Source organism: Pyrgilauda ruficollis, unplaced genomic scaffold, assembly GCF_017590135.1.
Source record: "Pyrgilauda ruficollis isolate IOZ18807 unplaced genomic scaffold, ASM1759013v1 scaffold180, whole genome shotgun sequence".
Taxonomy (NCBI): Eukaryota; Metazoa; Chordata; class Aves; order Passeriformes; family Passeridae; genus Pyrgilauda; species Pyrgilauda ruficollis.
The window spans coordinates 1,067,540-1,093,326 of record NW_024516985.1 but is presented as its reverse complement, the minus strand read 5'-3'; the positions used below and the strand labels follow the sequence as shown (position 1 = coordinate 1,093,326).

The following is a 25,787-nucleotide window of genomic DNA, read 5'->3' as shown; positions in this document are numbered from 1 at the left end:
GGTATGGGTTAGGAGTATTGCTATGGCTTGGGGGTAGTGGTATGTATTGAGGTTATTGCTATGGATTGGGGGTATTGATATGGATTGAGAGTATTGCTATGGATTGAGAGTATTGCTATGGATTGAGGGTATTGCTATGGATTGGGGGTATTGATATGGATTGGGGGTATTGCTATGGATTGGGGGTATTGCTACGGGTTGATGAGATGCTTTCTCAGGGCGAAGGGAGCAGCGCTGCCCCCTCCGCCCGTCACCGCACCGGGGCAAGGATCCCGCTCCGCCCGTCCCCGCAGCGACGGCTGGCCGCACTGCGCCCGCAGACATGGACGAGGAGCGGGTGAGTCCCCGCGGGGCTGGGGCTGAGGGCCGCCCGGGAGGCCGGCAGGCCCGCAGGGCGTTTCCCCCGCGTTTCCCCGGCGATTCCCCGGCGCTCGGCCTGGGAAGAGGCGCGGTGCGGGAGGGCAGCGGCGCGGGGAAGGGATGCTGGCGGAGTTGTGAGGGATCCCGAGTGCGCTTCCCTCCTGGGTGTGCCTCCCTCCTTCTGGAGACGTTCCGGTGTCACCTGCTCCGTGTGAGCCTGCTCCGCCGCGGGGATTGGGTTGGTCCTTTCCAGCCCTGGCTGTTCCTTGGTTCTGGAATGAAGTGCTCCAGCGGTTGTGGAGCTTTTTCATTCTGTGTATTCCTGTCATAAGTAATTACGGTGCGTGCGTAAGCCCTTCTATTTGCCGTTGATGTAATCTGGTGTTGAAGGGCACTAATGCATAAAAGGGTTTTGTTGGGAATTTTTTTTTTTTTTTTCTCTGTGGTTGCTGCCCTGTAATTCCTTCCTTCCCTTGCTTGCCGTCAGAACCCTCGGGGAACTCACTGAAGGGCAGGGATGCTCGCACCCAGGCCTTGGGGCTTTCTTGAACAGATATTCCTCTGCAAAAAGTTGTGGCTCGGCCTCTTGGCTTCCAGTCCCTCAGTGCAGAAGGGCTCCTCTTCCTGTGTCCTGTGGATGCTGTGCTTTCCTCAGCTTGGGAACGGGTTTGTGTCTGGGGGTCCTGAGTACTTTGGTGCTGATAATGAAATTTACAGATCTGTGTAATTTTCTCCCGCTAAAGCCAAGCGCCAGCACTGCAGGAGTTACTGGGAAGTTGCTGAGGAAATTAACTGTATCCCAGCCACGACAGAACTTGCTGTGAGTTCACAGCTGGCAGCCCCAAGGCGTCAGCAAATCCAGCTCCTCATCCTCAGCAAGCAACACCCTAAACCACAAAATACTGTAATTCTGTATAACCTATTTTACATAAAACTTATTTATGCTAAGCAGTTCACATCTCTGAAGGTGTGCTTTGGAATGTGGGATGTGAAATGCCATAAGAAGTGTGCTTCTGGTAGAAACTGTCGATTTGGGTCTGTCTGCCTGCCCTATGTGAGATTTGTCCCTCCCAAGGAGGACTGCCCCTGTTGTGGGTGCTCTAGGGATGTTTTTGAGTGGGGTCGTTGATGATATTTGAATTCCAGAGGTTCTGAATGCAGCAGTGAAACTGCAGTGGATCTTGTATTTTTACAGTACTTGCTCTGCCAAGGGTTAATTTGGTAGTGTCACCTGTACTGTATGAAATTCTTCAAACTCTGGCAACCTCACTGTGTTGACAAGTGCAGGAGTTTAAATTAATGGAAGCTAAGTAAGCACGACCTCCTTGAAATTTGACCTGGATATGAAGGTTATAATGTCTCGTGATTTTGTCCTAGGCCAAGGACTGCTTCAGAAATTGTTCTGCATGCAGTCAGCTCGTGAGCCTTCAGTATGATCTTGAGCAGCTTTGAAACTTGCTTCTTATGCATCATTGCTGTGATTGTTTCATTTATCAGAATTTAGTTTTTATGAGGTGCTTCTCTGCTTCAAGAGGTGCCATGTCATGTTAGTTACCCACATTCAAAGGTGGATGTTCTGTTTTTATCCACCTTGCAAGACAAGAAACTACATGTTGTAGGGCTCCCTTTTATTTTTTTCTGTCCTTTTTTACTCTTCCTCTTTTGCTCGTCCATACTTTTGCTTTCCCAGTGATGTGTTTGGGTTGTTTTCCTTTTTTTTTGTTTCCCTAGCAAAGTGCATTAGATTCAGAGAGGAAGAATAGGACACAAAAGGGAAAAGCATCATGAAGCTCACTGGCAACAGCAAAAATTACCTCTGTAATAAACATTTCATAATGCTTTGAAAATCCATTTGAAACTGACCTCACATAGAGGTCAGAGAGAAAGCTCAAAGAAAATTGGTTGTAATAGAATTCTGTGAAAAACTGCATTCATCAGTGGGCAGTAGAATTAAATGTCCTTTAGTGCAGAAATACCAAGAAACTTTACTGGGCTTAGTGCTGTTGAAATTCTTCTATAAACTAATGCAGAATGTAGGCCTCTTCTGCTGCTTACATAGATAATTTTTCTAGAAGCCTGTTTTTCCATTAAATTATACTGGCTTTTCAGAAATTCCCCTTAAAAGGAGAAATGGAAACACTGGAGCATGTTTTTAATTGCAATATATGGTACGTCTGGAAGGAAATCTATTTATTTCTTATTAGTGAAGAGAAAATTATGTTGGGAAATAGAATAAGATGGTTGTTCCTAAAAGCTGCCTTTGTTGTTGTGGTGGCTTGTGCATTGGTATTGTAGAAAAATTCTGTCTACTGTTGGTGCATACTTCTAAAGAGCATTCAAACTCTGTAGCCATGATATTTTCTGAAAAATCTTTTTGCCAGGATGTTTTTCCTGAGGAGTCTCAGGAGAGAAATGTAAACAATAACTATCTGCTGCTGTGGAATGCAACAGGTGCATCCATGATTGGTCCATGTGGATTGTTTTCCATTGATGAACAATCACAGCCACCTGTGCCAAGGCTGTGAGCAGTCACAAGATTTTTGTTATGCATTCTATTATCGTTCTTTCAAGGTTTCTGATTGTCTTTTTCTCTCTGTTATTTTAGTATAGTTTTAATATAGCTTTTTAATATAAAATATAAGATAATAAACCGACCTTCTGAAACATGGAGTCAAGCCTCGTGTCTCCACACATGGGGAGTTCCCAACAGAACTGATGAAAATTTCACCAAACCTGGTTGAATTTCGTGACAGAGAAATTGGTAGCTTACTTAAAAAGAGCCATACCAGCCCACATTTGGTCAATTAGCTGTAACTTTAGGTGAAAATCTCGTTTAACAGCTGGCTTGCAATTGCTGCTGTGCGTTTGGCTGTGTAAAGGCCTTTTAAATGTTCCTCACATGTAAATGTTTCCCTTTAACCAGGACGTAGCTATAAAACCAAGCAGCATTGTTCAGCACTGCACACAAGAACACTTTTCCCCCATGTGTTGCAGCTGAGTAAGCCCTAAGATCCGTGCTGAAAGAGGATTGTGGGTTTTCCGTGTTCATCCAAATTGACAGTTGTGCTCATAGGATCTAAGGCTTATCTCCAGGCTATCTGGCCTGTGAAAACAATTGCTCCTGGTCAGTGGTGAATGCAGAAGCAGCTGGCTGGACAATGGCTATTCATCTGGCATTCTGATGTCTACTAAATTGCCTTCAAACATGCTCAGTTTTCGCCAGGCGAGGAGGAGGTTCAGTAATGAAGTGGTCAAGATTTTCTGTGCCTCTGTTTTCCATAAGAAGCCAAGGTCTTGTTTCTGTTCTCCCAGAGTGCAGACCTGAGTCATTGCTCTCTGTTCTATAACCTCTGCATGTAACACCATCAACACCTGTGGTAAAAGCACTAAAATTTGTTTTTTTCTACTTTAATTTCCTAAGTATGGCTCTGTTAAACAGGCAGGGGCTGGAGTACCCATAAATATCTTGTAGATTTGTTGGCAACTGCCTGGGGAGGTGTCAGAGGAAAGAGGAAGGAGCACAGCTTAGGACTAATAGAGAAGTTCTTTAAATCTGGCATGGTGTTGAGGTTCACTGTGGGTGTTGTGAAAGCATAAAACATTTTTCTTGCTTTTTAGCAGACAAATGTGGTCTGGGTAGTACATGGTTATTAAGAAATTGATTCTGGGAGGGACTTCTGCAGCATCCCTTTGGTGGTCTGGTTGTTTCCAAGGTGTATTTTATTATCTCCCTATGCCTTGGTTTCCTAAATTTTATCAGGTAATGACATTAGGATGAGCAATTGAAACTCTGGATCAGCTGATTAATAATGTTTTAATTAAGACAATGTTGATCTATCTTTTTAAAGTTAGATTTGCTTCTAAAACTTACCAGCCAGCCTGAGTTAAATTACAGGAAATTCTTAGTTAACTCCTCGTATTATCCTTTATTTTTACTTGCATATCCTGATATGCTTTATTAATACAACTTTACTTAAAATTGAACAATACAACCTGACTTAAAGTTAAGTACCAAGCATTAGTGTGTTTTTGTCAAATTCTTAGAATATGTGGCTAGCTGCTCAACAAAATTAGACTTGGTGATCTTATTTAAATTTAAAATAAATTTTGATGTACTTTAATAGTTTTTCTGGCTTGCTGTATGTTTTGTAAGCTGAATCTACTGCTTTTTGAAACAGCTGGGATGCACACCACTGAAATAACCTTGGTTCTCTTTCTCAGCTCTTGGAAGCTTTCCTCTTTGAGGTCACTTTTAATTTGAATATAGAAATTACTCACCCAAAATATTTTCCCACTTGTAGAGTAAGTTTACAAATCACTTTTACAGCTTTATTCTGCACGTAGAATAAACTGTCAGCATGGTTATTTCACAGTAGCTTCTTTTGACATGAGGAAATCTCAGCTTTTCTTCTGGGTTTCCTTTTACCAGCTTTTGAAATTTTCTTTATTGGTTCTTTTTTTTTTTTGGCTGCACAAGCACCAGCTTTCTCATCTGGAGAAGCTGTGGTGCCAGTGGGTATTTTGGTGCAGGTGACTTATGTAGAAAACTGTGTGAAACAGTGGGGTATCTTAAAGGAGGCACTTGATTTCTCTCAGACTAACACCTGGAGATCTTTAATTTAGTGTAATGCTTCCTAGAAGTTTAATATTCTTTCTCTGTCCTGAGAAAATGCATTTTCTGATCCCATCAGAACTGAATTTGCTGCAGCTGTAATGTCTGTGATGAGTTTTCATGCATGTTGAAGTGGTGATGATTTGAAAAAAATACTGCAAGACAATCTTTTACAACTTCTCTTACTTGTTTTTTAATTCTAGGAAACTCTGCAAAGGATTGTCAGTACTCTGGTGAACAAAAATGATGAAATTCACAACTTCATTGACATGCTGAACCATACAATATCAAATGTTCAGGTATTTATTTTAAGGCTCATAGCTTGTGTCTGAGGGAGGGGGGCACCTTTGCACTTTTCTTAGTCTCAAACTCTGTAGTGTCTAAAGGATGGGCTGTGAGGATCCAGTTCAAAATACATCTTCATGTTGGAACTAGATAGAAAAACATTTTATTTTTTAAGTCTGTCTCTAGATGACAGGTGTGGTGGTCTTGCATTTTGTGTGAAGAGGTTTTGTAGAACTTCATTTGTGTGGGAAAAATCACCTTTAATCTGATGCAAGATCTGAGTCTCCCATTAGTGGGAAATAGTCTTTTCAGACTATTTCAGTGGGAATAGTATTTTCAGACTTTTGCTCTGTTTGGCAGACTGAAAAATGATACTTGAGAGAACATTCTTTAGTCTTTCTGTTTCCACCAGTGTTTTCAAATTGTTGGGCTCAAGTTTATAGTTAGACATGATTCTTAGAGCATCTGTATGAGGATGAGGTTTAGGTTCATTCAGCCTGTCAATCAGCTGAAAGTTGTTTCATCCTAAAGCTGAGTCAGGTTGGCTGCCGAAATGGGAATTATCCAGCAAATCTTTAAAACTGCCTTCTTGAGTGCAGTTTTTAGCATCAAGTGAAATATTTTTATTTGGAACTGAGCAACTTCCTTCTTCCAGACATCTAGCAATCCATACACAGTTGTGTGAGGAAAATCAAGGCTTTTGGCGTGGAACAAAGTTGCCAAGTGTGCTGGTTTTGTGCAAGTTTGAGTATCATGGGATTTTCACAAACTGCAGCATTCTGTGTCCTGTTATAGAGTCTGCTTGGGAGACTGTTAGATAATTCCTAATGTTTTTCCCCTTTTTTGATAAGCTGAGAAGCAGTCACAAGGTGTCCAGTGGTCATGGGAAAACATGTGTAGGGAATTGTGTGACCTTCAGTTTCTTGGCAGCGTTTCCAGTTTAAACAGCATTTTCAATTCTCGTCTCAGGCAAACTCCTCCAATGCCATCAGTGAGCTGGATGAGGAGTTTGATGGTCTGTATTCTATCCTACATGAGATGAAGGGGAGCATGGCAAACACTATTCAGCAAGAAGAAGCTCGTAAGATACAAGCTCTGCGGGTAACTAAAAAAATATTTATTTTTTTAATGAGCTCTGCAGCTTATAAAAAAATTAAAATAAAAATCTGAAAAAAATGTTGCAGCTGCAGAGAAGCATTTTAAAACTTCCTCTGTTCCTGTTATGCTATCCCCATTTGTTACACAGCAATATTGATTTTCAGGATTGTCTTGTGACAGTTCCAGAGCTGGTAAAGTCACTGTCTTTTTCAAGGCTGTTGCTACACAGTCATTCAGTGATGAAGTGCAGTCCTGTAAATAGAAATTGTAGTGCACATGAATACAAGTGTTTACTTCTCTGCTTTCTGAAACCCTGAAGCTGGGGGAAACAGGACATTGAAATGAAATCTGGCTTTTTAAGTCAGACTTCAGCTTTCCCCCCCTTGGAGTTGTGCGATGTGCCAAGTATCACTGTGCACTTGTCAAGCACAGTGAAGTGAGGGCACTGTCAGAGGCCTTGGTTATATAAGGGAATAAGTTGTCACAAATGCATAACAAATCCGTGTAGTTCCTGGGACTGGTGGCTCACAAACTGCTGTTTTGGTGGGAATACATCACATTATTCTTCCTGTGTTTGCTCCAGGATCAGCTGAGCCAGTGCAACCGTGCCCTGGAGAGCTCAGAAGAGCTGCTGGAACTTGCTGTGCAGTCACTGGACATAAAGAACCCTGTGGAGCTCTTAGAGGTAGAAAACATTGCCTGGATGTGTGTGAGACAGGTGTTGACATCTGTCTTGATTTGAAATATCCTTTGCATTACTCTCCTGGACACTGCAAACTTACCAGGTGTACTTAGAGTGAGGATGGACAAGCATATAAAAATACAGGTAGTGCTCTACTGAAAAGCCAAGTTAAACTTTGTAGTCCTGAATTTTTGTGCAATTTCTGATAAAATAAGTTGGCTTTTTTCTAATTTAGGGTGACGGGGAGGGAATACAGTGCCTTCTCCTGGACTACTGTTATTGTTAAGCAAACTTGCATGGATGACCCCAGAAAGGGAGGTAAAATAACATGTATCTAAATGGAAGAATATACTTGCAAATTAAAGAAACAGTTCCACCTGTCCACTGAATCAGTACAGTCATGCTTGCTACAGTAATCCTAGTGGTAGCAGTGGGATCAGCCATGCCAAATCCAAGGCCCAATTAATTTTTTTTCTCTTTACATTTTAATGGGAACAAGGACACAAATCAGTTTAAAAGGGGGAAAGCTGTCTTCCTGTGTCAGTTTTACCTTTTGTCTGCATGTTTGTGTGCTGTCATGCTTTCTGGGTGTCAGCTTTGATTTATTTGCCTCTAATAACTGCAATTCCTAAACAGTATTTTTCTTCAGCTGGAGTTGTCCTTTCTGCCTTGTAGCAAAAAATTAAGTTGGCTCCTGAACTCTGTGCAAAATGCAGCTTTGACTTTCTTGGAAGTTGTTCTATTTCAGATCTCTCTAATGCTTTTTTTCCCAATCAAACACACCAAGGAAAGCTAGCTGAGCATTTGCTGGGGAAAAGCCTCTTCAGATTTGGAGTCTGAAGATTAAGATACTGAAATCCAGTATGTAGGATTTGATACTGGTATTACATGTGTGCATTTGGGGATGACATTTTAAGGTAATATTGCCTTGGTTATTAGGCAGCTAATTGTATTGCTCTGCTGGTAGGAATAGAAAGTGTTCCTGAGGGGGCAGCTCCAGCCCTGACTCTTGTATATTCACAAATTTTCTTTGGATACTCCAGTAAATCAGTTCAGGAGCAACTAGCATAAGATTATTTTAATTTTTTTTCCCTGTGTTATATTTTTGTGGCTTTATTCTCAGAATCAATTTTCCTGGAAGTCAAAAGAACATGAGTGGCAGATTGCTGGAGGGTTCAGTGTTTAGGTAGGATGTGATCAGACACTGCTGGGCAGCTCCTCAAGGATGGGCTGCTCCTGCTCTGTCAGTAGCCTGGAAACAAGCTGAAGTCAGTGAAGTTAAGCTGGGACTGTCTTGCAGAAGATGTTGAGTCCTGGCTACCTGATATTTTACAAGACATGGAGATGAAACCCAAGGATTTTGTTGGGAAGTATCTCTCTTTTATGTCATGTAGGAAAATCAGTCAGTAATTCCTACAGTAACTTTGTTTTGAGGTAAAGCAAAGCTACCTCTTAAGCTAAATTATTTCTAAACACTTGGTTTGGTTTTTTTTCTGCTTCCCACTTTAGGAGCATATAATCAGTTTTGTAGCAGGGACAGCCTGATTTCCCTTGTTTTCTCAGTGTGATTTGTATTTAGTGAAAAATTGGGAAGTTCTCCACTTTGGACTTCAAACTGGGAAGCTGCCTGATGATTCTTGTCCCTTTGAAAGGGAAAATAATTCAGCTGAATGAGCAACTGGATCAAGGAGCAGTGTTGAAGTAAGGCTTCAACAGACACAACCAAGCCCTCACTACTTCAACAATAATCTGTTGTCTTAGGTTTGTTGCTCCTTTTGGTGAAGGAGAGAGATTTCTCTCTTTCCACATACCAGCTGATATTTATCTTTTAAATGTCAGCACTTCTGCATCTGCTTCAGTGTTATTATTTGAGAGGAGCTATTTGCTGTCATTTTTGAATGCTGACATGTGGAGAGAGTTTGATCATAGTTTTCCAACTACACTTCCTACCTTTCACAGGAAAAGTTAAAATTAAGTCCTTTTTTCTCTTATTTATCAGGGCATGTGTAGTTCAGCAAGTCAGGCATGCTCAATGCCACAAATAAGCAGTTGTGTCGTTTCACAGAAAATACCATGGCAGTTAAATGTTATTGGCTTGGTCTTGTAGCTCTTTTAAAAAGCCATGGAGGTAAGTCTAACTGATTTAAGACAAATCTGAAAATACAAAGTCATACTCAGAAAGTTGAGTAATTTGGAGTTGGTTTGGTGTGGTTCTGAAATCAGCTTTTTCCCCCACCCAGATGTTACAGTGTTGCTGTGCTAACCCATGCTATTAACATGCTTCGCAGGACAGTTTATTTTGAGGAAGATGTTAAGCTCATTTTGAACTTCAAATCTGAGCAATGCAGCAGAGATTGTTCTTGGCCTTCTTGCATGTTACTTGCATGCTGTTGATACTTGCATGGAAATACTAACTACTTTCTCTCTCTTCTCCCTGACATGGATCAAGGCTGCCAGACAGATCAAAGATAGGTACGGTACAAAATCTATCACTTTTGTGTCATTGAATTAATCTTATCCTTGAAAATGCATTTACTGTAAAAGGGCCATAGTCAGCTTTAATCAAATTCATTGACTCTTTTCTAAGTGTTAGTTATCACAGCTTCTGAGAGGGAACTAAAAACTTCTGTGCTGCTTGTGTAGTATGGTTTTTCCTGGCTTTCCATAACTTTAAATAAAAATATATTTTTCATGCAGGGAAGTGGAACTCTGCATCAGCTGCTGCTGCAATTACTATGTCTTTTAATACATATGTATATAATTAATTATTATTGTTAATAAGCTTATTATTAATACCTCATGGCTGAAATTTAATTATATTTCAAGCTGACTCTGCCCCTTTTAGTTGTGAGAGAATCTTGTTGGGTTTTTTGTTTTTTGAAAGACTTTTGCTAGCTAATTTTTCTTCAAAATGTAAAAAGTCTTGTAGCTGTTGAAATACTTGTGGTGACACTAGTACAGTGAAATTATTTCTGGTAGCTTTTCTTTGAATGATTGTTTAAAAAGCAAAACTTGGCTGTTTCAAAATCAATACTAAGGCCATTTTGTTCACTTGGAAGAATGTTAACTCTGTTCCAAAAGAATGACCTTTTAGTTCAGAAAAGTTTATGTGGTGTACATAATATTTTGAGAAGGAGGTCACAGGGTGTTAGTGCTTTTTGGACCAAATAGGTTAGCTTTCAGTGTACAGGTTTTTTAGTGAAGGCTCTGATATACTAAATTCTCTGAACTTATGTGTAAAATGAGTAATTGTTAGAATTTAATTTAACATTTGCTTTTCCAGAGGTAAAGATTTAGTATCCTTAACAGGTCAGAGGGAGAGTGGATAGTGTCAGTGATGGGACTTGTTAGCACTTTTTGTCAGTAATAAGCAACCTCTTTTGGTTTCTTGAAATTATCACCAAATCCTTTGCTGTTCTCTGTCCAAGACTGGTGTCATTGCAGAAGTTAAAAAGTTGTCTGAAGCCCACTGTTCCCTGGTGTGGGTTATTCCTGCCCAGGAGCAGGACCCTGCATTTCCTTTGTTGAATTAAGGTTCTTCAGTGTTTAGTGTGTCTTGTAAAACTGGTCTGGTGCTTGCATGTTCTAATTCACAGCTTGAAAAATCTCTTAATTCTCTGATAAGGTAATAGATATAATATCAGCATAGTCAGCTTGTTAATTTCTCTCTAGATAGGCATAAACATGATCCTGAGTCTGCACTACTTTGAGCTTTTCATACTTACAGAAATTATGTCAAGTGATGTGAATTTTGTTTTGTTTCTCATCCAGGTTTTTTGTCACTAGTAAAAAGTTTTAAACTCATCTTTAGTCATCTCATGAGTACTTATTTGCTTAGTAATATGGAACAGCTGGTAACTCACACCATTATTCTGAGACAGTCACATTAGCAAAACTTTCTATTTTGAGTATGCTAAATGGTAAACAATTATGTGTTAGAAAAGTGTTCTAATGTTTGATCGGTAGTTTGACGTCAGTGATACAGATTGTCTGATTGCTGTTTTGGAAAATGGGATATAGGACTTGACAATGTGAAATACATTTTGCTAATGCTGCTTTCTTGGCTTCAGTGTCACAGTGGCTTCAGCATTCCGTCTCTCTCTGCAACCAAAAGTCAGTGACAGTATGACTCATATGATGGTGGACTTTGCCCTGGAAAAGCGGATGCTCCAAGCTGTGAAGTTTTTGCCAGGTAAAAACCATATTCAGTGAGTTTAATTTGTTGCTATGTGAACAGCTTGCTATATTTAAACCAGCCAAACAAAAGAAAATTGCATCTCTTGCGCCCTAATAAGCAAATTTTTTCAGAGTACCTAAATTAATTCTTAGTCATTGTATGTTAAACTCTCATCCTCAAGGTATTCAATTTTCTAGTTTTATTGTGTTAATTTCTACACAAGACACCATTTTGGACAACAGTATTGATCTCAGAAGTGAGAGTGAGTCTTCTGGACCAAGTTTTTTCACGAGTTGTCAGTTTCTTTGTACTCTGTGAAGTTACCTGAGGTTTCTTAGGACTGTCCATGCCAGCTTGATCCTGAGTGACACCCCAAAGTCCTGCTCATGTGCAGCAGTGTTGTGTGAAATTGTAAACTTAGACATTTCTTACAAGAGTGGTGACATAGTCTGAAATACAGGGGAGAGACAGTCCACTAGTACAGTGATACCACCATATTACAAATTGTGTATTAATCTGTCTATTCCTGTTTGATAGTAAGCTTGGGTGCATTAGACCAGCATGTATCTTTCGTGCCTGTTTAATCCTATTGCTTTCCAATTTAAAACTCTTTGCCCTTGGCTGTTACTGAGAATATATTGACAAGAACACTGCTGGCAGGGATGTAAAGTTGTTTCGTCTCTAGGTCACGAATCCAATTCTGCTAAGGACTTGGCAGCATCAGTTTTCATTTCTGCCCCATGTGTTGCAGATACAGTATGTGGTGGCAGGTGTAGTAAATGACCACTGTTATTCCTAGTGGTCATCTGGCAGTGTCCAGGCAGAAATTCACCTTCTAGTCTTGGACTCTGGGTGTCAATCACTGCCCTGGATTTCACAGTGCATGTGTTTAACAGCAATGGGAGTGCAAAGATCTAACAGCAAGTTAGAACAAAGTTTTGTATCTAGATAAAGGTATTATTTAGTATGACCCTTCTTAGACATTTTTCCTTGTTAAATAGATAGGAATTTGAAATGGACCTCTGATTTGTTAACAGGAAAATTGACTGTTTGGGTATCAATCTTGCTTTTTCAACTGTAGTGCTATACTTCCAAATTACTCAGACATCAAAAGCTCAGACTGAAAACAATAAAACTTCTTTTTCATTTCCTTCATTAAAAGTCTTCCTTGCATGTCCTTTAGACTCTACAGATAGTATGTAAATGCCTTTTTTTCCAAAACTTCTTTTCCACAGACTTAAGCATTGTTTGATTTTGTGGAAGTAGAATTCTGTTGCCTGTAAACAAAACTTAAGTCTTTAGTGGACCTTAGGAACTGTTTCTCCTCTCCTTCCAAGGCAAAGGGGTGAAAAGAAAGGAAAACTGGATAACTGAAGAGAAGCTAGTGGAAAATATTAGTGTTTGTAGTGCTGGAAGTAAATACAAGTGATGCTGTGTGAGGGGTGCAGCTGAACTTACCTCCCACAGATATAGGAACAGAAGTGTGCTTCTTGGTGTTTTTCCTGTGTGGTGTTGATTCCAAATGTGGGTTCATATTTTTAAGTCCACTCTACTCTAGCCTTCTCTTTTTCAAACTGACCTGTGTGCCTGTCTTTCTGCAGTCCCTAAAGCTCCAAAGATAGATGCAGAAGCATGCCTGGTTGCTGACAACTGCATAACAGTGTCGTGGAGAATGCCTGAGGAGGACAGCAGAATTGATCATTTTGTTCTGGAGTACAGGAAAACCAACTTTGATGGGCTGCCTCGACTAAAAGGGGAACAGCGCTGGGAGATAGTGGACTACATTAAAGCTACTCAATACACATTGTCAGGTAAAGGTTTTTTACACTTCAAACCCAAGAATATTGATATAACTCTTTAAGTTTGGAAGTTTTGCAAAGTGCCCATTTTTCTGCATGTAATGAAGCTGCCATTGCATCATATCAGTTGTGGGTGCTTTGTACAGTAACAGTTCTGTCTTTTATTTTGACTTTGAGGTTTTATCAAAAATTGTGTGTTAAATGAAGTTCACACTGGTCTTCAAGCATGTTTTTTGCAGATTGAGATAAATGAAAGACAGCTACATGGGGATAGATCTTAGTCTTGTAGGAGTCATCAGAAATAAACACAACTTCAAATTTGTAAACATTTGCTTTGTAGGTCTGAAATTTGATACAAAATACATGAACCTTAGAGTACAAGCTTGCAACAAAGCTGTGGCAGGTGAATACTCTGACCCCGTGACTCTGGAAACCAAAGGTAATGTTTGAAAAACTCTTGAACCTTATCTGTGGTAAAATCCTGCACTTAAACTTCTCTGCCTTCATACATGAGCCTGTTGTGTGCTTCTGCATGAGCCCTGCTGAAACACTTCCTAAGTGGAAAAGGAAACAACTGTAAAGGATTAAGAAGCTTATTGGCACAAAGCTGCCCTTTTGGCATTCAGACCCTGAAAAAAATGGGGCACTTAATGTCACTTCTCCAAAAGCTTGGCATTGGTTGCTTTGAACTGTGGAGTGACAGTCCCATGTGCTGCTGTATGATGCCAACATACAGCAAGAAGAAGGATGAATGTTGTGGGTGACTCTTTGGGCACCTAAACAGTTGGTGTGATTATCCTGTTATTGGTGGCAGACAGAATTCTGTAAAGAGAAGTTGCTGGAAAGAGTTTTCTTGACATTGTAGCTGCAGTTTCTGTTCACTATCAATATTTAAAAAGCTGGCTGCTTCAAATTGCCTAAGGTATGTAGTCATGGTGTTAGAAGTCAGTTATCTGGGAATTGTTAGAGTGGCTTCCTAACATTTCGTAAATAAACTGAAAGAAATTTCTTGGAAGGGGTGTTTTGTGACAGAACACAAATCTTAGCTATTAAGGTGAGAGAGTGATCCTGAGGTTTGATTTACATCTGGGTCTGGTGTAAAGGGTAAAATGACTGGTATCAACTGTATAATTTATATAAGTAAAAATTCTGTTCCTTTTGAGTATTATTTTATAAGAGTAAAGCTGTATAGAATTTGAATGAGCTGGTGGGCATTCTGGTAACTTTTCTGTAATTATTTTAATACTCTTAAGCAACAGTCATTGTCAGACACATAGTATTTGTTTAATAGCTGCATAATTCCCTAGTCCAGTACCAGAAAAGTAATTCTGGTTTTGATTGTCTGGGCAGTTACCATGCTTCCCATATTATTTTCGTTATTCCTGGGTGATCACTTAGTTCACTTTCTTTAATAATCATCCCAGAGAAAATCAATTTCCTTGTCCATGTGCTTAACCTGACTGTTGTTTACACTTGTGCATTTTTGAGCTCTAAGCTCTTAAAAATCTCAAGTATATGTTCTTTCAGGGTCAGACTGTAATATCTGATGATACCAGGACATTTATAGAACAGTCTGTAAATATATTTAGGAAATTCAGTCTGTTGTATTAGTTTTTTTGGGTTTTTTACAAGTGTCAGACTGAAAAGCTGGTGTTCCCATTATGCTCAATAAAGTTCTGTGACAACTTTACTACTGCTTCTATAATTTTCTCTGAATAACCGTTATACCATTTCACTGTTTTCTATTTTCTCTTGACCAGCATTTCTCTTCAATTTGGACAATACTTCATCTCATCCAAATTTGAAAGTTGAAGACACCTATGTTGAATGGGATTCTACTGGAGGCAAAGGCCAAGAAAAAATAAAAGGGAAGGAAAATAAAAACAGGTAAGAACTCTGTTTTGTAAGTGTCTAGCATATCTCTTCTGTCAGTTAAAGGAAGAGGGCAGGAATTAAAGCACTTGGGGACAGTGGGACATGAGAAGAATTTTCATTCAGAAATGTTTCTCTGGAAGAAATTTTTAATTTTTGGTATTTCCCTTCCTCTGTCACACTGATGTAGAGGTTAGAATTGTGTTGTAATTGTTAAAGAATATTTATTTATTTAAAAAATGCATTTGTTAGGGTATCATTCGGTGTACTGAGCTAAGGTGTAGTTATGATGGACTGACCTTGGCTACCCACCAGGTGCTCACCCACCTCCTCTACAGCTTCTCCTTGTCCTGGTACCAAAACCTTGCCACATAAGGCCAGGGCAGTAGATAAGGTAAATGTGAACAGGCAGCTGATGTAATTCTGTGTTTACTAGTGTTGCAGGTCAATTCTGGTCAATAGACAGCATTTCTACTATAAAAAAATAAGGAAAGAGCTGACTGCCTTGCCCTTTTGAGAAAGAAGAGGTTAAATAAAACTGGTACTATATATAAGTGGTGTCTGAATTTATCTCAAACCCTCATTGCAGGGGAAGATGTACCAATAGAACAGGCAGCAAAAGGTAAGGGATAATGAAACACAACTGTTGTGGATGTGGCAGCTCTCTAAACATACTGCTTTCATCCAGGAAAAGCACTTAACTTCAGCAGAGCTCTTGGCAGATTTTTAGATGTCTGCTATTCTGAGTCATTGGATAAACACTGTTGGAAGAATGTTTGACTCTGCCTACTGTGGCTGAGCCTTGAATATTTCCAGGGATGAAGAATGTGTGGATGAGGAATGCGTTAACTTGCTAGCCCTCTGTTCCAGCCCACTTCTATGAGAGGGGAGGAATATCCTGGTACCTGACTGGAATTCCCTGTGGTGCAGTGACTCCCAAGTGCTTCTCAGCCACCAGTGTGACCCCTGTGAGGACAACCTGGCTTGGTCTTCTCTGCTCCCCTTCCTGTTACCTCATTAAAGACAGCAGTTGGTTCCTGTCTCCCTCAGGCAGAGCAAACACAATTGTCTTTCTGTGCCCCAGACCTTAACTGTGGTGTTGGCTCTCCACAGATTTGCTCTGGTATGTCAGGGTGTAAATCTGAGGAGCCCAGACCTGGACACAGCTGTCAAAAGGACAGGAGAAGTCACCTGCTTTGAGCTCCTGGTCACTGTGTTGGGGCTACAGGCTGGGTTTGGCTGCCCAGCTCTGCCACGAAGGCACAGGGCGCTGTTGTTGTCAGCTTCTGCTTCCCAAACTCTCAGTGGTTTTTGAGCAGAGCTGTTCTTCCCTTGGGTGTCCCCCAGCCTGTCCTGCTGTGTGGATTTCCCTCACCTGGAGGGCTGTGAGCCTGGTGTTCAGCTGGATCTGTGCAGAACCCCACTCCCAGTCTGTGCCTCACCTCTTGGGCTTTGGAGATACTCTGTGGGAATGGGTCCACACAACTGGCTACTGCCTCAGCCACAGTTTATTGGCTTTCCATAGTCACAGTTTGAGATAATTTATGAAAAAATACTTTATCCACAGGCATATATTGCCAGAAGCATGATAGAATAACTTCTGTTGGCATTTTAAAACTGGGAATAATTTAGAGTAGTGCTAGACCAGTTCTTTAATGACTACTTATTTCTGTCAACAGTGGCCAGCATCCTGTGCGGAAGAGCAGTAGAAGGTGATAATATACCTCTTACTCCTAGGATCTAGCACCTGGTTTTGTTGGGAATCTGTGCTACTTTCCTTTCCTTGATGTCCTGAAAAACAAATCTAATAGCCTTTATCAGTAACAGTGCACGTGAGCATTTAGAAGTTATTTTGCAATTTAATTTGGATTCACAGAGATTATATATTCTCCAGTGATTGGAAGAGAGTCTTTATGGAAGGATTCATCCTAATGTGTATGAAACCTGATTTGCATTGGCTGGAAGGCCATAGTGTATTTTAATGTTGATCCAAAGATCCATGTTACTTACAGACATAGTGATGCTTTCTTAACCCTTTAGCAAATTTTTTATGAATATGATAAGATCTCCTTTCTGAAAACTCTAAAGTATTTTTGGTGATTATTTTTGAACATCAAAAACCTCTTTGCTTCTGAACTTGTGCTGTAGCTGTTACTAGATATCAGAGGGTAAGAAGTAAATATTTTTACGTATTTGAAGAGGATGAAGCATATGTTAAAAGCTTCATGGCCATTCCAATTGCAGAACCAAGTGTTTGAATGAGGAGTCCTTTTTTTTGAGATGCAAAGTTAGGTAAAATATTCTCCTATCCTTTGTGAAATTGTAGTTTTTTAGTATCACATATTTTCATTGTTTTTCTAGTGAAACACCTTTCTGAGAAATTGCTTTTCCTGGTTTTGATATTGTGCTTTCTTTTGCTGCTTTAGAAGTTGTGGGATCAAAAGAAGTGCCCAGGATCCTAATTTCTTACAGGTTTTACTCCCCTGTTATTCATCTATCAGGTGGATCTATCTCTGATTTGAAATCAGAAGTAAAGAAAAAAAAAAAAAAAAGCTTATATAAATAAGCTATTGAAGCCATTGAATTTCAATTGTTGTATTACACAAATTATAGTAATTTGTACTAACCTAAGTTTAAAAAATGTCTTGGAGATGCTCCTACTTGTTCTGCTTAGGGGATTTTACACTTTGGTCTTCCTTTGTAGCTGTCAGAGCTGTCAGCTGTCAAGAACTTTCCTAGTTCTTGGCTCTGCTTTGGTGGAAGGACATGGTCACATGTTCAATTTTGCATCTCAGACTGACCTTTTCTAGCAGGGGATTTAGATGAGCTTTGTTCTTGTTAGGAGGCTTTTATTCCCACCTAAAAACATCTGTGAGATGTCTGTGTTAGAAGGGAAATTTGGAGCTGGCTCCATGGGAAGTCAGAGGAAAAATTGTAGTATAGTTACTTTAAACAAAAAATATGCAGTTTTTAAGAGTTGGAAATACACAATGGCAACAAAATTCTTAATTTTCTTTCATGTATTAGACCAGAAAAAAGCCTCTCAGTAATTTCTGATCTTCTTCCTTGACCTTTCTTCTCCAGAAGAGAATACATCTTGTGTGGAATATAGTCTGAAATGGATGAGGAAATGGGGATTAATTGCAGTGCTGTAGGCAACAATCCTAAACCATGAGACAAGAATATCTGGCCACTGAATATTGGAAGACATGTGTCAGTTACTGGCTAATAAGGACTGTGCTCTACTGGAAAAAGGGCACAAAACTGGCTTCCTGCTATGAAATTTGCTCCCTACCATTGGAAGGGAGATACAAGCACTGTGGAGGAAAAGAAGCCTGAGCAACTGGTTTTTTGCAGCTTTTATGTCAAATAGTCAGTGTAATTTTCTGAACTGATAAAGGCTATTAAATTTTGAGAGGACAAAGCACATGCAGTGGCCATTTACAGACTTGAACAAAGCAAATGATATCAAGAAGCTTTTAATGCTTCCTTAACCTTGAGAAAATTCTAGCAAAGTGCCTGCATTTTTCTTACTGTGATTCTCTAAATGGCCACATTGCTACATTGCTTTCTGCATAGCCCGTTTTTACTGGGTCTAATAGAAAATTCTCAGCAGCGTTTGTTGGGAATGCGAGTGGATGCTATCTGATGCCCATGAAGCAGGTTGGAATCTGCAGAGTGCCTCCCTCCAAAATTATGCTTTAATTCTTGGCTTTGATTTTTTTATTTTTTTTTTTCATGCTATCACTTGCTAACTTTTTCCTTTGGTAAGTAAACTGCAGCATCCTCCATGTTTACAAAATCCAAAAGCACTTGATGTGGTGCACGTGTACACTTAACCCCTTCATGTATCTCTTGTGAGCAGTTTAGAAGCTTAGTTTTCTTCTGTTACATGCTAAATAGTGATGCTCGAGTAAACAGCTTTTTCATCACTTTTTTTTTTTTTGTAGGCTTCTGTAAATGGAATAAAAAAACTTGGTCATGAACCAGATTTTAGCATACATATATCTGGCAGCTTAGAATCACATAGCTTTTGATTCCCATGTGACTTTATTTTCATAGTTTTATTAGGAAAAAGGGACATGTCCCAAACCTTTCTGGAATTGGAAAGAAAACAAGCTGGATTTCACTGCATTAATGGACATAAAAGTAGCAAGTAGGTTTACTAAATAGTAGCTGACAGAGCAGTTGGAGAGAAAAATCTTCTGTATGTGATATTTCTTCCAAGGCTAATGTGTGATAGACTGCAAGGGATGAGAAATTGAAAATTACTTCTCAAGTGTATTTCAGAAACTGACTTTGTACTTTTTTGGGGTTTTTGTCAATGAAATTAAACTGTAAAACTGTACAGCTATTTCTGAGAAGTTAGAATTCTTTGCTGCTGATTGCCTTTAAAGTAGTAAGCAGATGTGATTCTCTGTCTACTGAGGAATATTGCAAATAGCCCTCACTCAGTTTAATGGTTAAATTATTGGTAATTATTTCTGAGGGCTTAACTGAGGTTAAAAAAAGTTTGAAAACCTCATTAGGTTAAAATTATTCTTTTATACAACTTGATTGCTCATTAGAATATTCTCCATCCTGAAGTGTTTCATTCAAACCACGTGCCACACATCTGCTTTTTTCCCCCTCTCTGTTTCCACTCTCAGCTGCCTCTGAACCTGGTTTTTTTTACAACATTCTGTATGTTTTCTTCTGTCACCTCTTCCCTCTCAGCTGTTGTGCATGCATGCTGCTAGAGTCATCAACTAATGTGTCATTTCCAGAGTGTTTGTGTGTGTCTCTTGCACCTGAGGGGCTCAGGGACACCTGGGTGTGCCCTTCCGTGGCCATGTCCAAGTTTTGAGTGGTTGATCTCTCCTGTAGAAGCAACACAGCGTCTCCGAAGAGGGCCTTGGCGAGGGGCAGCCGGGATCGCTTCGCTGGTGAATCCTACACAGTGCTGGGTGAGTTGAGCTTGTTTGCTCCGTTAGGAAAGGGCGGATCAGGCAAGAATTAGAGGGAAAGTTTGTGATTGTTTAATAAGGCTGTGTACTCAGCATTGTCCTGCCCGGAGCAGTTTGCCCATGTAACACCAGAATTTTCTGTCTTCAACTCTGCTTTGGATTACAAAGCTCTTAGTAACTGACATGCACTGCTTTTAAACATAAATTGGTGTTAAATGTATCTTGTTGTAATAAGCACAGATAAATACAGTCTCATAATACTGTTTTATATTTATGTTCTATTATACAATTTTCTTGTTCCTTATGGTTCAGATTTCTTTGCCTTAAAACAAGACAGAGAAGACATCACTGATGCCTATTAGGAAGGCAGCAATGTAAGGTACACTCAGTTGTAATTAACTACACTTGGTTGTAATTAAATGTATTTTTGTTGGTAGGAGACACTGCCGTTGAAAGTGGACAGCATTACTGGGAAGTGAGAGCCCAGAAGGACTGCAAATCCTACAGCATGGGAGTAACCTACAGAAACCTGGGGAAGTTTGACCAGCTGGGAAAGACTAATTCCAGCTGGTGCATCCATATCAACAACTGGCTGCAAACCACCTTCTCGGCAAAGCATAACAATAAAGCAAAGACTCTATGTATACCTGTCCCAGACAGAATAGGAGTATACTGTGACTTTGATGGAGGTAAATTACTCCATAGGAGATTTGGTAAAAAGAGTTAGTTACTATTTCTGTTGAGCTGGAGCAGTCCAAGGCTGAGGAAGTGCATTACTTCCAGACTGATCCAGTCTTGCATGACAGCACAGATCCTAAGTGCTTGTCATGTCAAATGACAGAGTTCATCTGTGTGACAGAGCTACTGAAATTCAGGGAAAATAGTGAATTTTCACTCTTGCAGACTGCACTTAGTGTGTTCTGGAAAAGAATAAAATTTTTTGTACAAGTTAGACAGCAGCTGCATCTTAGCTTAAACTATGTTTAAGGTGAATTTCAACTTGTTCTCTGTCTTTCTCTCTCTCTTAGGTCAGCTCTCATTTTATAATGCGAGTTCAAAGGCATTGTTACACACCTTCAGAACAAAGTTTACCCAGCCATTGCTACCAGGCTTCATGGTCAGTATCTATAAAAGCTTGCCATTTCTAGCACTGAATTCAGTTTTAATTGTTTTTTAAAGATAGAAACTGCAAACACTTGGTTTGGCTAGTAATTTTTAAAAGTGTTTAACTGTGCTCTTTTGGGTTTTGTGTGGTGCTTACAGTGGCACCTCAGCAGGACTCTGCACCTGGATGTCTCAGCTATGTAAATAGAAGTAATTAAATTTGTGTATAGGAAATTAATAGCACATTGCAGTGCTGATGAGCCCACTGCAATAACTGATCCGAACTGATGGAGTCCAGGATGCTCTGAGCCATCAGAGCAAGTATCATGAGACACAACTGCTCCCAATGCTTTCCAGTAGGAAAAAAAGTCTCTACCTTTCACATCTTGAAAAGCTCAGTGGGCTTTTCTTGCTAGTCAGTTCAGTGCCCTGCATAACCTTTTTTTGTCACTCTGAGTTGGTGACAACTTTCTGCAGTGTTTAAAGCTCAAACCTTGCCCAAAACACACAGGAGAAGGATTAGTTACTATTAGTTTTGCTTTGATGATTTAAGTAATTGGTTTAGCTAATTTGGGAGGCCTCAGTTGTGCTGTAAGGTGCCATCAAGTGCATCATGCTTTGGGAGCAGGGTGTGTAGACCTGGGATTTTAACAGGTCTAGATTTTTTCATGGCTGTTTATTTGCCTTGCTGATCTTTTCAGCACAGGGGGAAAAGAGCAGCTCTGGAGCTACTGGGATACATGTGTTAGCCATTCCCTAGCACAGCAAAGGCTAACTCATGTAAATTCAGTTCCCAGGTCATCTGGGGAAACAGCTGCTTGCCAAAATTCAGGCTGTCCCTCTGCACCTCACACAGCCAGCCCCTCACAGAGTGACAGCAGCCTTACTGACTGAACAGGACAAGTGAAAATTACAAACTACTTAATTACAGCTCTCAAACTTATTTATAATCATGAAAAGACTGCATTCTTTCATGTGCAGAATAGAAGTGGTGGACACCTGTGCCCCTGAAGCTTCTCAATTTTTTTTCTGTGTTATATGTTTATGATTATATAATTCTAGTATGACATGGCAAAAATAAGCACTGCTTTGAGGCACTGGAGCATAGTGCCATAGAAATTTGCTTTTCATTGTCACTCTACTTGCTGCTGTCACATTTGCCTTCAAAGAATTTTTCTAGTTAGGAGCAAGTGATTTGAGCACTAGGTCTTAGTAATAAACTTATTTATGAAGCATAGTATGTGAAGCATCTTAGACTTTATGGACTTAAAAATCAGCATCTCTGAGATTAGACTATTTTACCAGAGGGCTGTGACAGAGAACCTGCAGCTATGTTTGTGCTAGTTAATTGTGGGATGGGAGGAGAGAGATGTGTTTGGTTCATAATGCAGATTTTTTTCTTTCCCCCCCCAGATCTGGTGTGGTGGGCTCACAGTGACTACTGGACTGCAGGTGCCAAGTGCCGTGAAAACTCTTCAGAAGAATGAAAATGGATTGGGTTGTTCAACAAGCAGCCTAAATAATGTTGCCTAGTAATGTCTGTTCAACACTTCTCCTGCTGAATGTTTTTGTTTTTTCTGTGTAGCTACTGCTCACAGAAGCTTGTGAGCATTGGATTTTGCTGGGTTTGCTACCTTCTGCTGTTTAGGGCCTGGGTACTGATAGTGCAAAGGTTTGGGGCTAAAGTGTTAGGAACCAGAGCTGGGAATCCAGAAAAGTGTTAGAAAGCTGAACTGTTGCCTATTTGACAAAAAAAAAAAAAAAGAAACCAAGAGTTGTAACTATGTACTTTTCTAATACTGTATTCAAGCATTTTGTTACGGACTTGAATATTAATTTTATTATAAATACTATTCTTCTATGAAGAATATAGCAAATACAGTTTTTTAGCTCTCCTAATGCAAATTACTTAACTATGTATTTAATTATTATTAGGCTTCCCATTAGAAGTTGTGATTTCTGAGATGCATTTTGAAAACATACTGATTTTTCATGGCCTAGCCTGGCAAAATACCACACCAGCATGGCTGCAGAAGGATATTACAAGAATGTGTAGGCTTGGTATGAAGAAACAGTAAAGAGCAGGCTGTGATTATTTCCCCCAGGGATAGAAAATCTTTCTATTTTCCATGGGTAACTCGTTTTTAAAACCATGTGTATTGATTTTGGCTCCTGTTTGTCACCATTGCATTAATTGCATTCTAATTACCTTGGAAAATAACGTGTAGATGTTCCATTGCCTTGACTCCCATTTGGAAGCCTAGTAAAACAGTAGTCAAATTATTCATAGTAATGGGAGAGCTAAAAAAAGAAGAAAAAATAATGTTATATTCTTCCTGGAAAATCCCAGCTTGTCAGTGGGAATTACTAGGTTATTACAGGCTTTTTAAATCTGCTTTCTTCCCTCTAATCAAGCCGAGGAGCCTATAAATAGTTTTCAGGTACACTCTTGAATCAGGTGTTTCCTAACTGAAGATTGTTTTCTGGTGTCAGCCTGAAAACTGTTACAAATTCATGGTCCTTAACGATTTGGCTCATTTGCTGCTGGGCCAATATATTTTCCTTTTGTGTATCCTTTAGCCCATAAAACCATAAGCATCTAATCGTGTTAAACCTCAGTATTACCAATGGCTCCTCTCTGTCTGTCACAATTTCTCAAGAGAAGAAGAAATTCCTTGAGACACCTTCTAATAAACTGGCTATGATGTTCAGAGAAAAGTTAAAATTAACAAGGAAATGTAATTACCTGTTCTGGAAAGTGTTGTTTTTCTTGAGGAATCATGAAGTTGACAGGTTGGCTGAGCCCTAAATGTTTATTTTGCATCTGGAACTTGAGCATCTCTTAATTATGTGCATTGTGAACTTGTAATCTCTTTTTGCAGAGGAAAGTACAAACTAGTTCCCAGTTTAACTGTACCTTCTTCTGCGTGTTCTGTTGCTTGGGCTTTGGGACAAAGATCCTCAGAAGTGACGTGGTTCTTGGTCAACAGTGTTTGAATCTGCTTCACACATTATCTGCAGATGTTACTGTTATGCAAATACTCTGTGTATAACCTTTTCTCTTTCCATTTTACTGCAATGGACACCTGACTAGGAGTTCTTGGGGATAAATTGCTACAAACTCAGTTTTGCAGCCAGTTCTAGTCCGGGGATATGGTGCACAGGCACCAGGACAGACTGGCACCTCTTCATCACCACTCATCATTTGTCTTGATCTTGGGTGTTCAGCTGCAGTTCCTCTTCAAATTTCCCTTTGTGGAAAGGAAGGGGATGTTTACAACCAGCTAATGTGTTGTGAGAACCATGAACATTATCCAGCCTTCTTCAAGAGCATTTAAATTATGAAGGTTTTTTTGTTTGGTTTTTTTTTTTTCTTCATTTTCAGCAAGCTGTAGTGTAACCTGCAAGGTGAATTTGATGTGCACCGATGTAAAAATGTAATTTTTCTTAGTTAGTTAGAGGAAAGCTTGGGAGTGTTTCATACTGTGACTTGTGACTTGCAAGTTTTGGTTTAACTGATGTCCTAGGTGAACCTTAACATGTGACTTTTTACCCTTAAAAGGATGGATTTGTTATATAATAGTTTGCACAGATGTCGAATTTTTGCTGCTAACATCTAGTCCAGTTGTCTTTAGTAAATGGGGATATGAAGAATTGCCTTAAGCACTTTTGGTATTTTTTTGGTAGACTGTTTTTTTCTGAGCTAGTGTCTCTCCAGCACCCATTGTCATAGTAAGATGAGCGACCCCACACTGCTCCCAGTGATCCTTTTTGTTGCAGTGGGTGCAGGGTTTGTGCCTGCAGCTGGACAGGGATGCCTGGAGCCTGTGGAGTTACCTTTTCCTTTGTGAATCCACTTTCAGGGATTTGGAGAGGGGCGGCTCTTTGGCAGTGGGTCAGATTTTTTGGAGGTCTATAGTTCAATCCACCAGGCTTATTTACTCTGGAGTGAATACTGCATGGTGGCAAGACAGGAGTTTTCTGCTCTATGACCAAAAGGAGATGCTTAGTTTTTTGGGTTTTTTTTGGTTTTTTTTTTTTTTTTTTTTTTAAGTTGTTTTAACTCCGGAAGCCTGACTTCTGAGGAACTAAAGATTTTCCTTGGGGTGTGAATACATCAGATGAGCTTAGCTGCCATTCTCCCATAGAAAACTAAGAACTGTGTTAACTGCAGCTAGGCATGTCAGTGTCAGACAGGATAATAAAAAAAAAAAAAAAAAAAAAAAAAAAAAAAAAACCAAAAAAAAAACCAAACAAACGAAAAAAAAAAAAAAAACCAAACAAAAAAACCATCCGGGGATATAAATGCCTTCTGCAAATACCAAACAGGCAGAGCAGAGGTGGCAGCCTGATTTCTTAGAACTGCAGGAGAAGCAGAGTGTAGTGTACAAATCCCGTTTCCTCACCCCTCCCACGTTTCAGATGGAGACCGGGGAGCCCCTGGGAGTGTGTCGGACTCGTCCGTGTTTTTATTTCGAGGAATGCGGGGTGTTGGATGGACGCTGACCGTGACTTGTGTGTTGATGTCGTGCCACCGCGTCGCTGTTTTTGGGTGTCCTGTGGCAGGGCCAGCCTGGCCGTGGGTTCCCTTCGGAGCAGATCCCGCTGATCCCGAGCATCCCTGCGCCGCTCCCTGCCCAGAGCCCCCCGCCATGGAGGGGAGTGGGGGGGGGGGCGGTGTGCCGTCCGCGTGTGACGCGATGTTTTGTACTAATACAAAAATCTGCAACCCTCAGTGTCTCTGGCTGTGTCGTTTTACCGCCGCCTCATTTTGGGGGAGTTTGGGGGGTTCGGGGTGAGCGGGAGACCCCCGTGAGGGGGGTTTGCGACAGCGGGGGGGGGGGGGGGGGGG

General features: G+C 40.2%; 1 protein-coding gene across 2 annotated transcripts; it reads left to right on the top strand.

Moving 5' to 3' along the window:
• The first annotated feature begins 276 nt into the window (after nt 1-276).
• Nucleotides 277-25,670, top strand: FSD1L (fibronectin type III and SPRY domain containing 1 like). Of its 2 annotated transcripts, XM_041464573.1 has the most exons (15): nt 277-337; nt 5,176-5,271; nt 6,227-6,358; nt 6,939-7,040; nt 9,487-9,509; nt 11,108-11,229; nt 12,816-13,025; nt 13,354-13,452; nt 14,774-14,900; nt 15,475-15,507; nt 16,565-16,597; nt 19,752-19,831; nt 20,269-20,520; nt 20,860-20,948; nt 22,349-25,670. In XM_041464573.1, exons 1-15 carry the CDS (start codon nt 323-325, stop codon nt 22,466-22,468), a joined length of 1,533 nt encoding a protein of 510 aa, XP_041320507.1. In that variant the 5' UTR covers nt 277-322; the 3' UTR covers nt 22,469-25,670. The 2 variants fall into 2 exon arrangements, with proteins under 2 accessions (XP_041320507.1, XP_041320508.1); XM_041464574.1 differs by lacking the exon at nt 15,475-15,507.
• The last annotated feature ends 117 nt before the right edge of the window (nt 25,671-25,787 follow it).

Excerpts from the sequence above, each read along its gene's own strand:
- FSD1L (XM_041464573.1), top strand. Across the intron at positions 7,041-9,486 it reads ACCCTGTGGAGCTCTTAGAG|GCTGCCAGACAGATCAAAGA; the intron begins GTAGAAAACATT and ends ACATGGATCAAG. Across the intron at positions 13,026-13,353 it reads TACTCAATACACATTGTCAG|GTCTGAAATTTGATACAAAA; the intron begins GTAAAGGTTTTT and ends TTTGCTTTGTAG.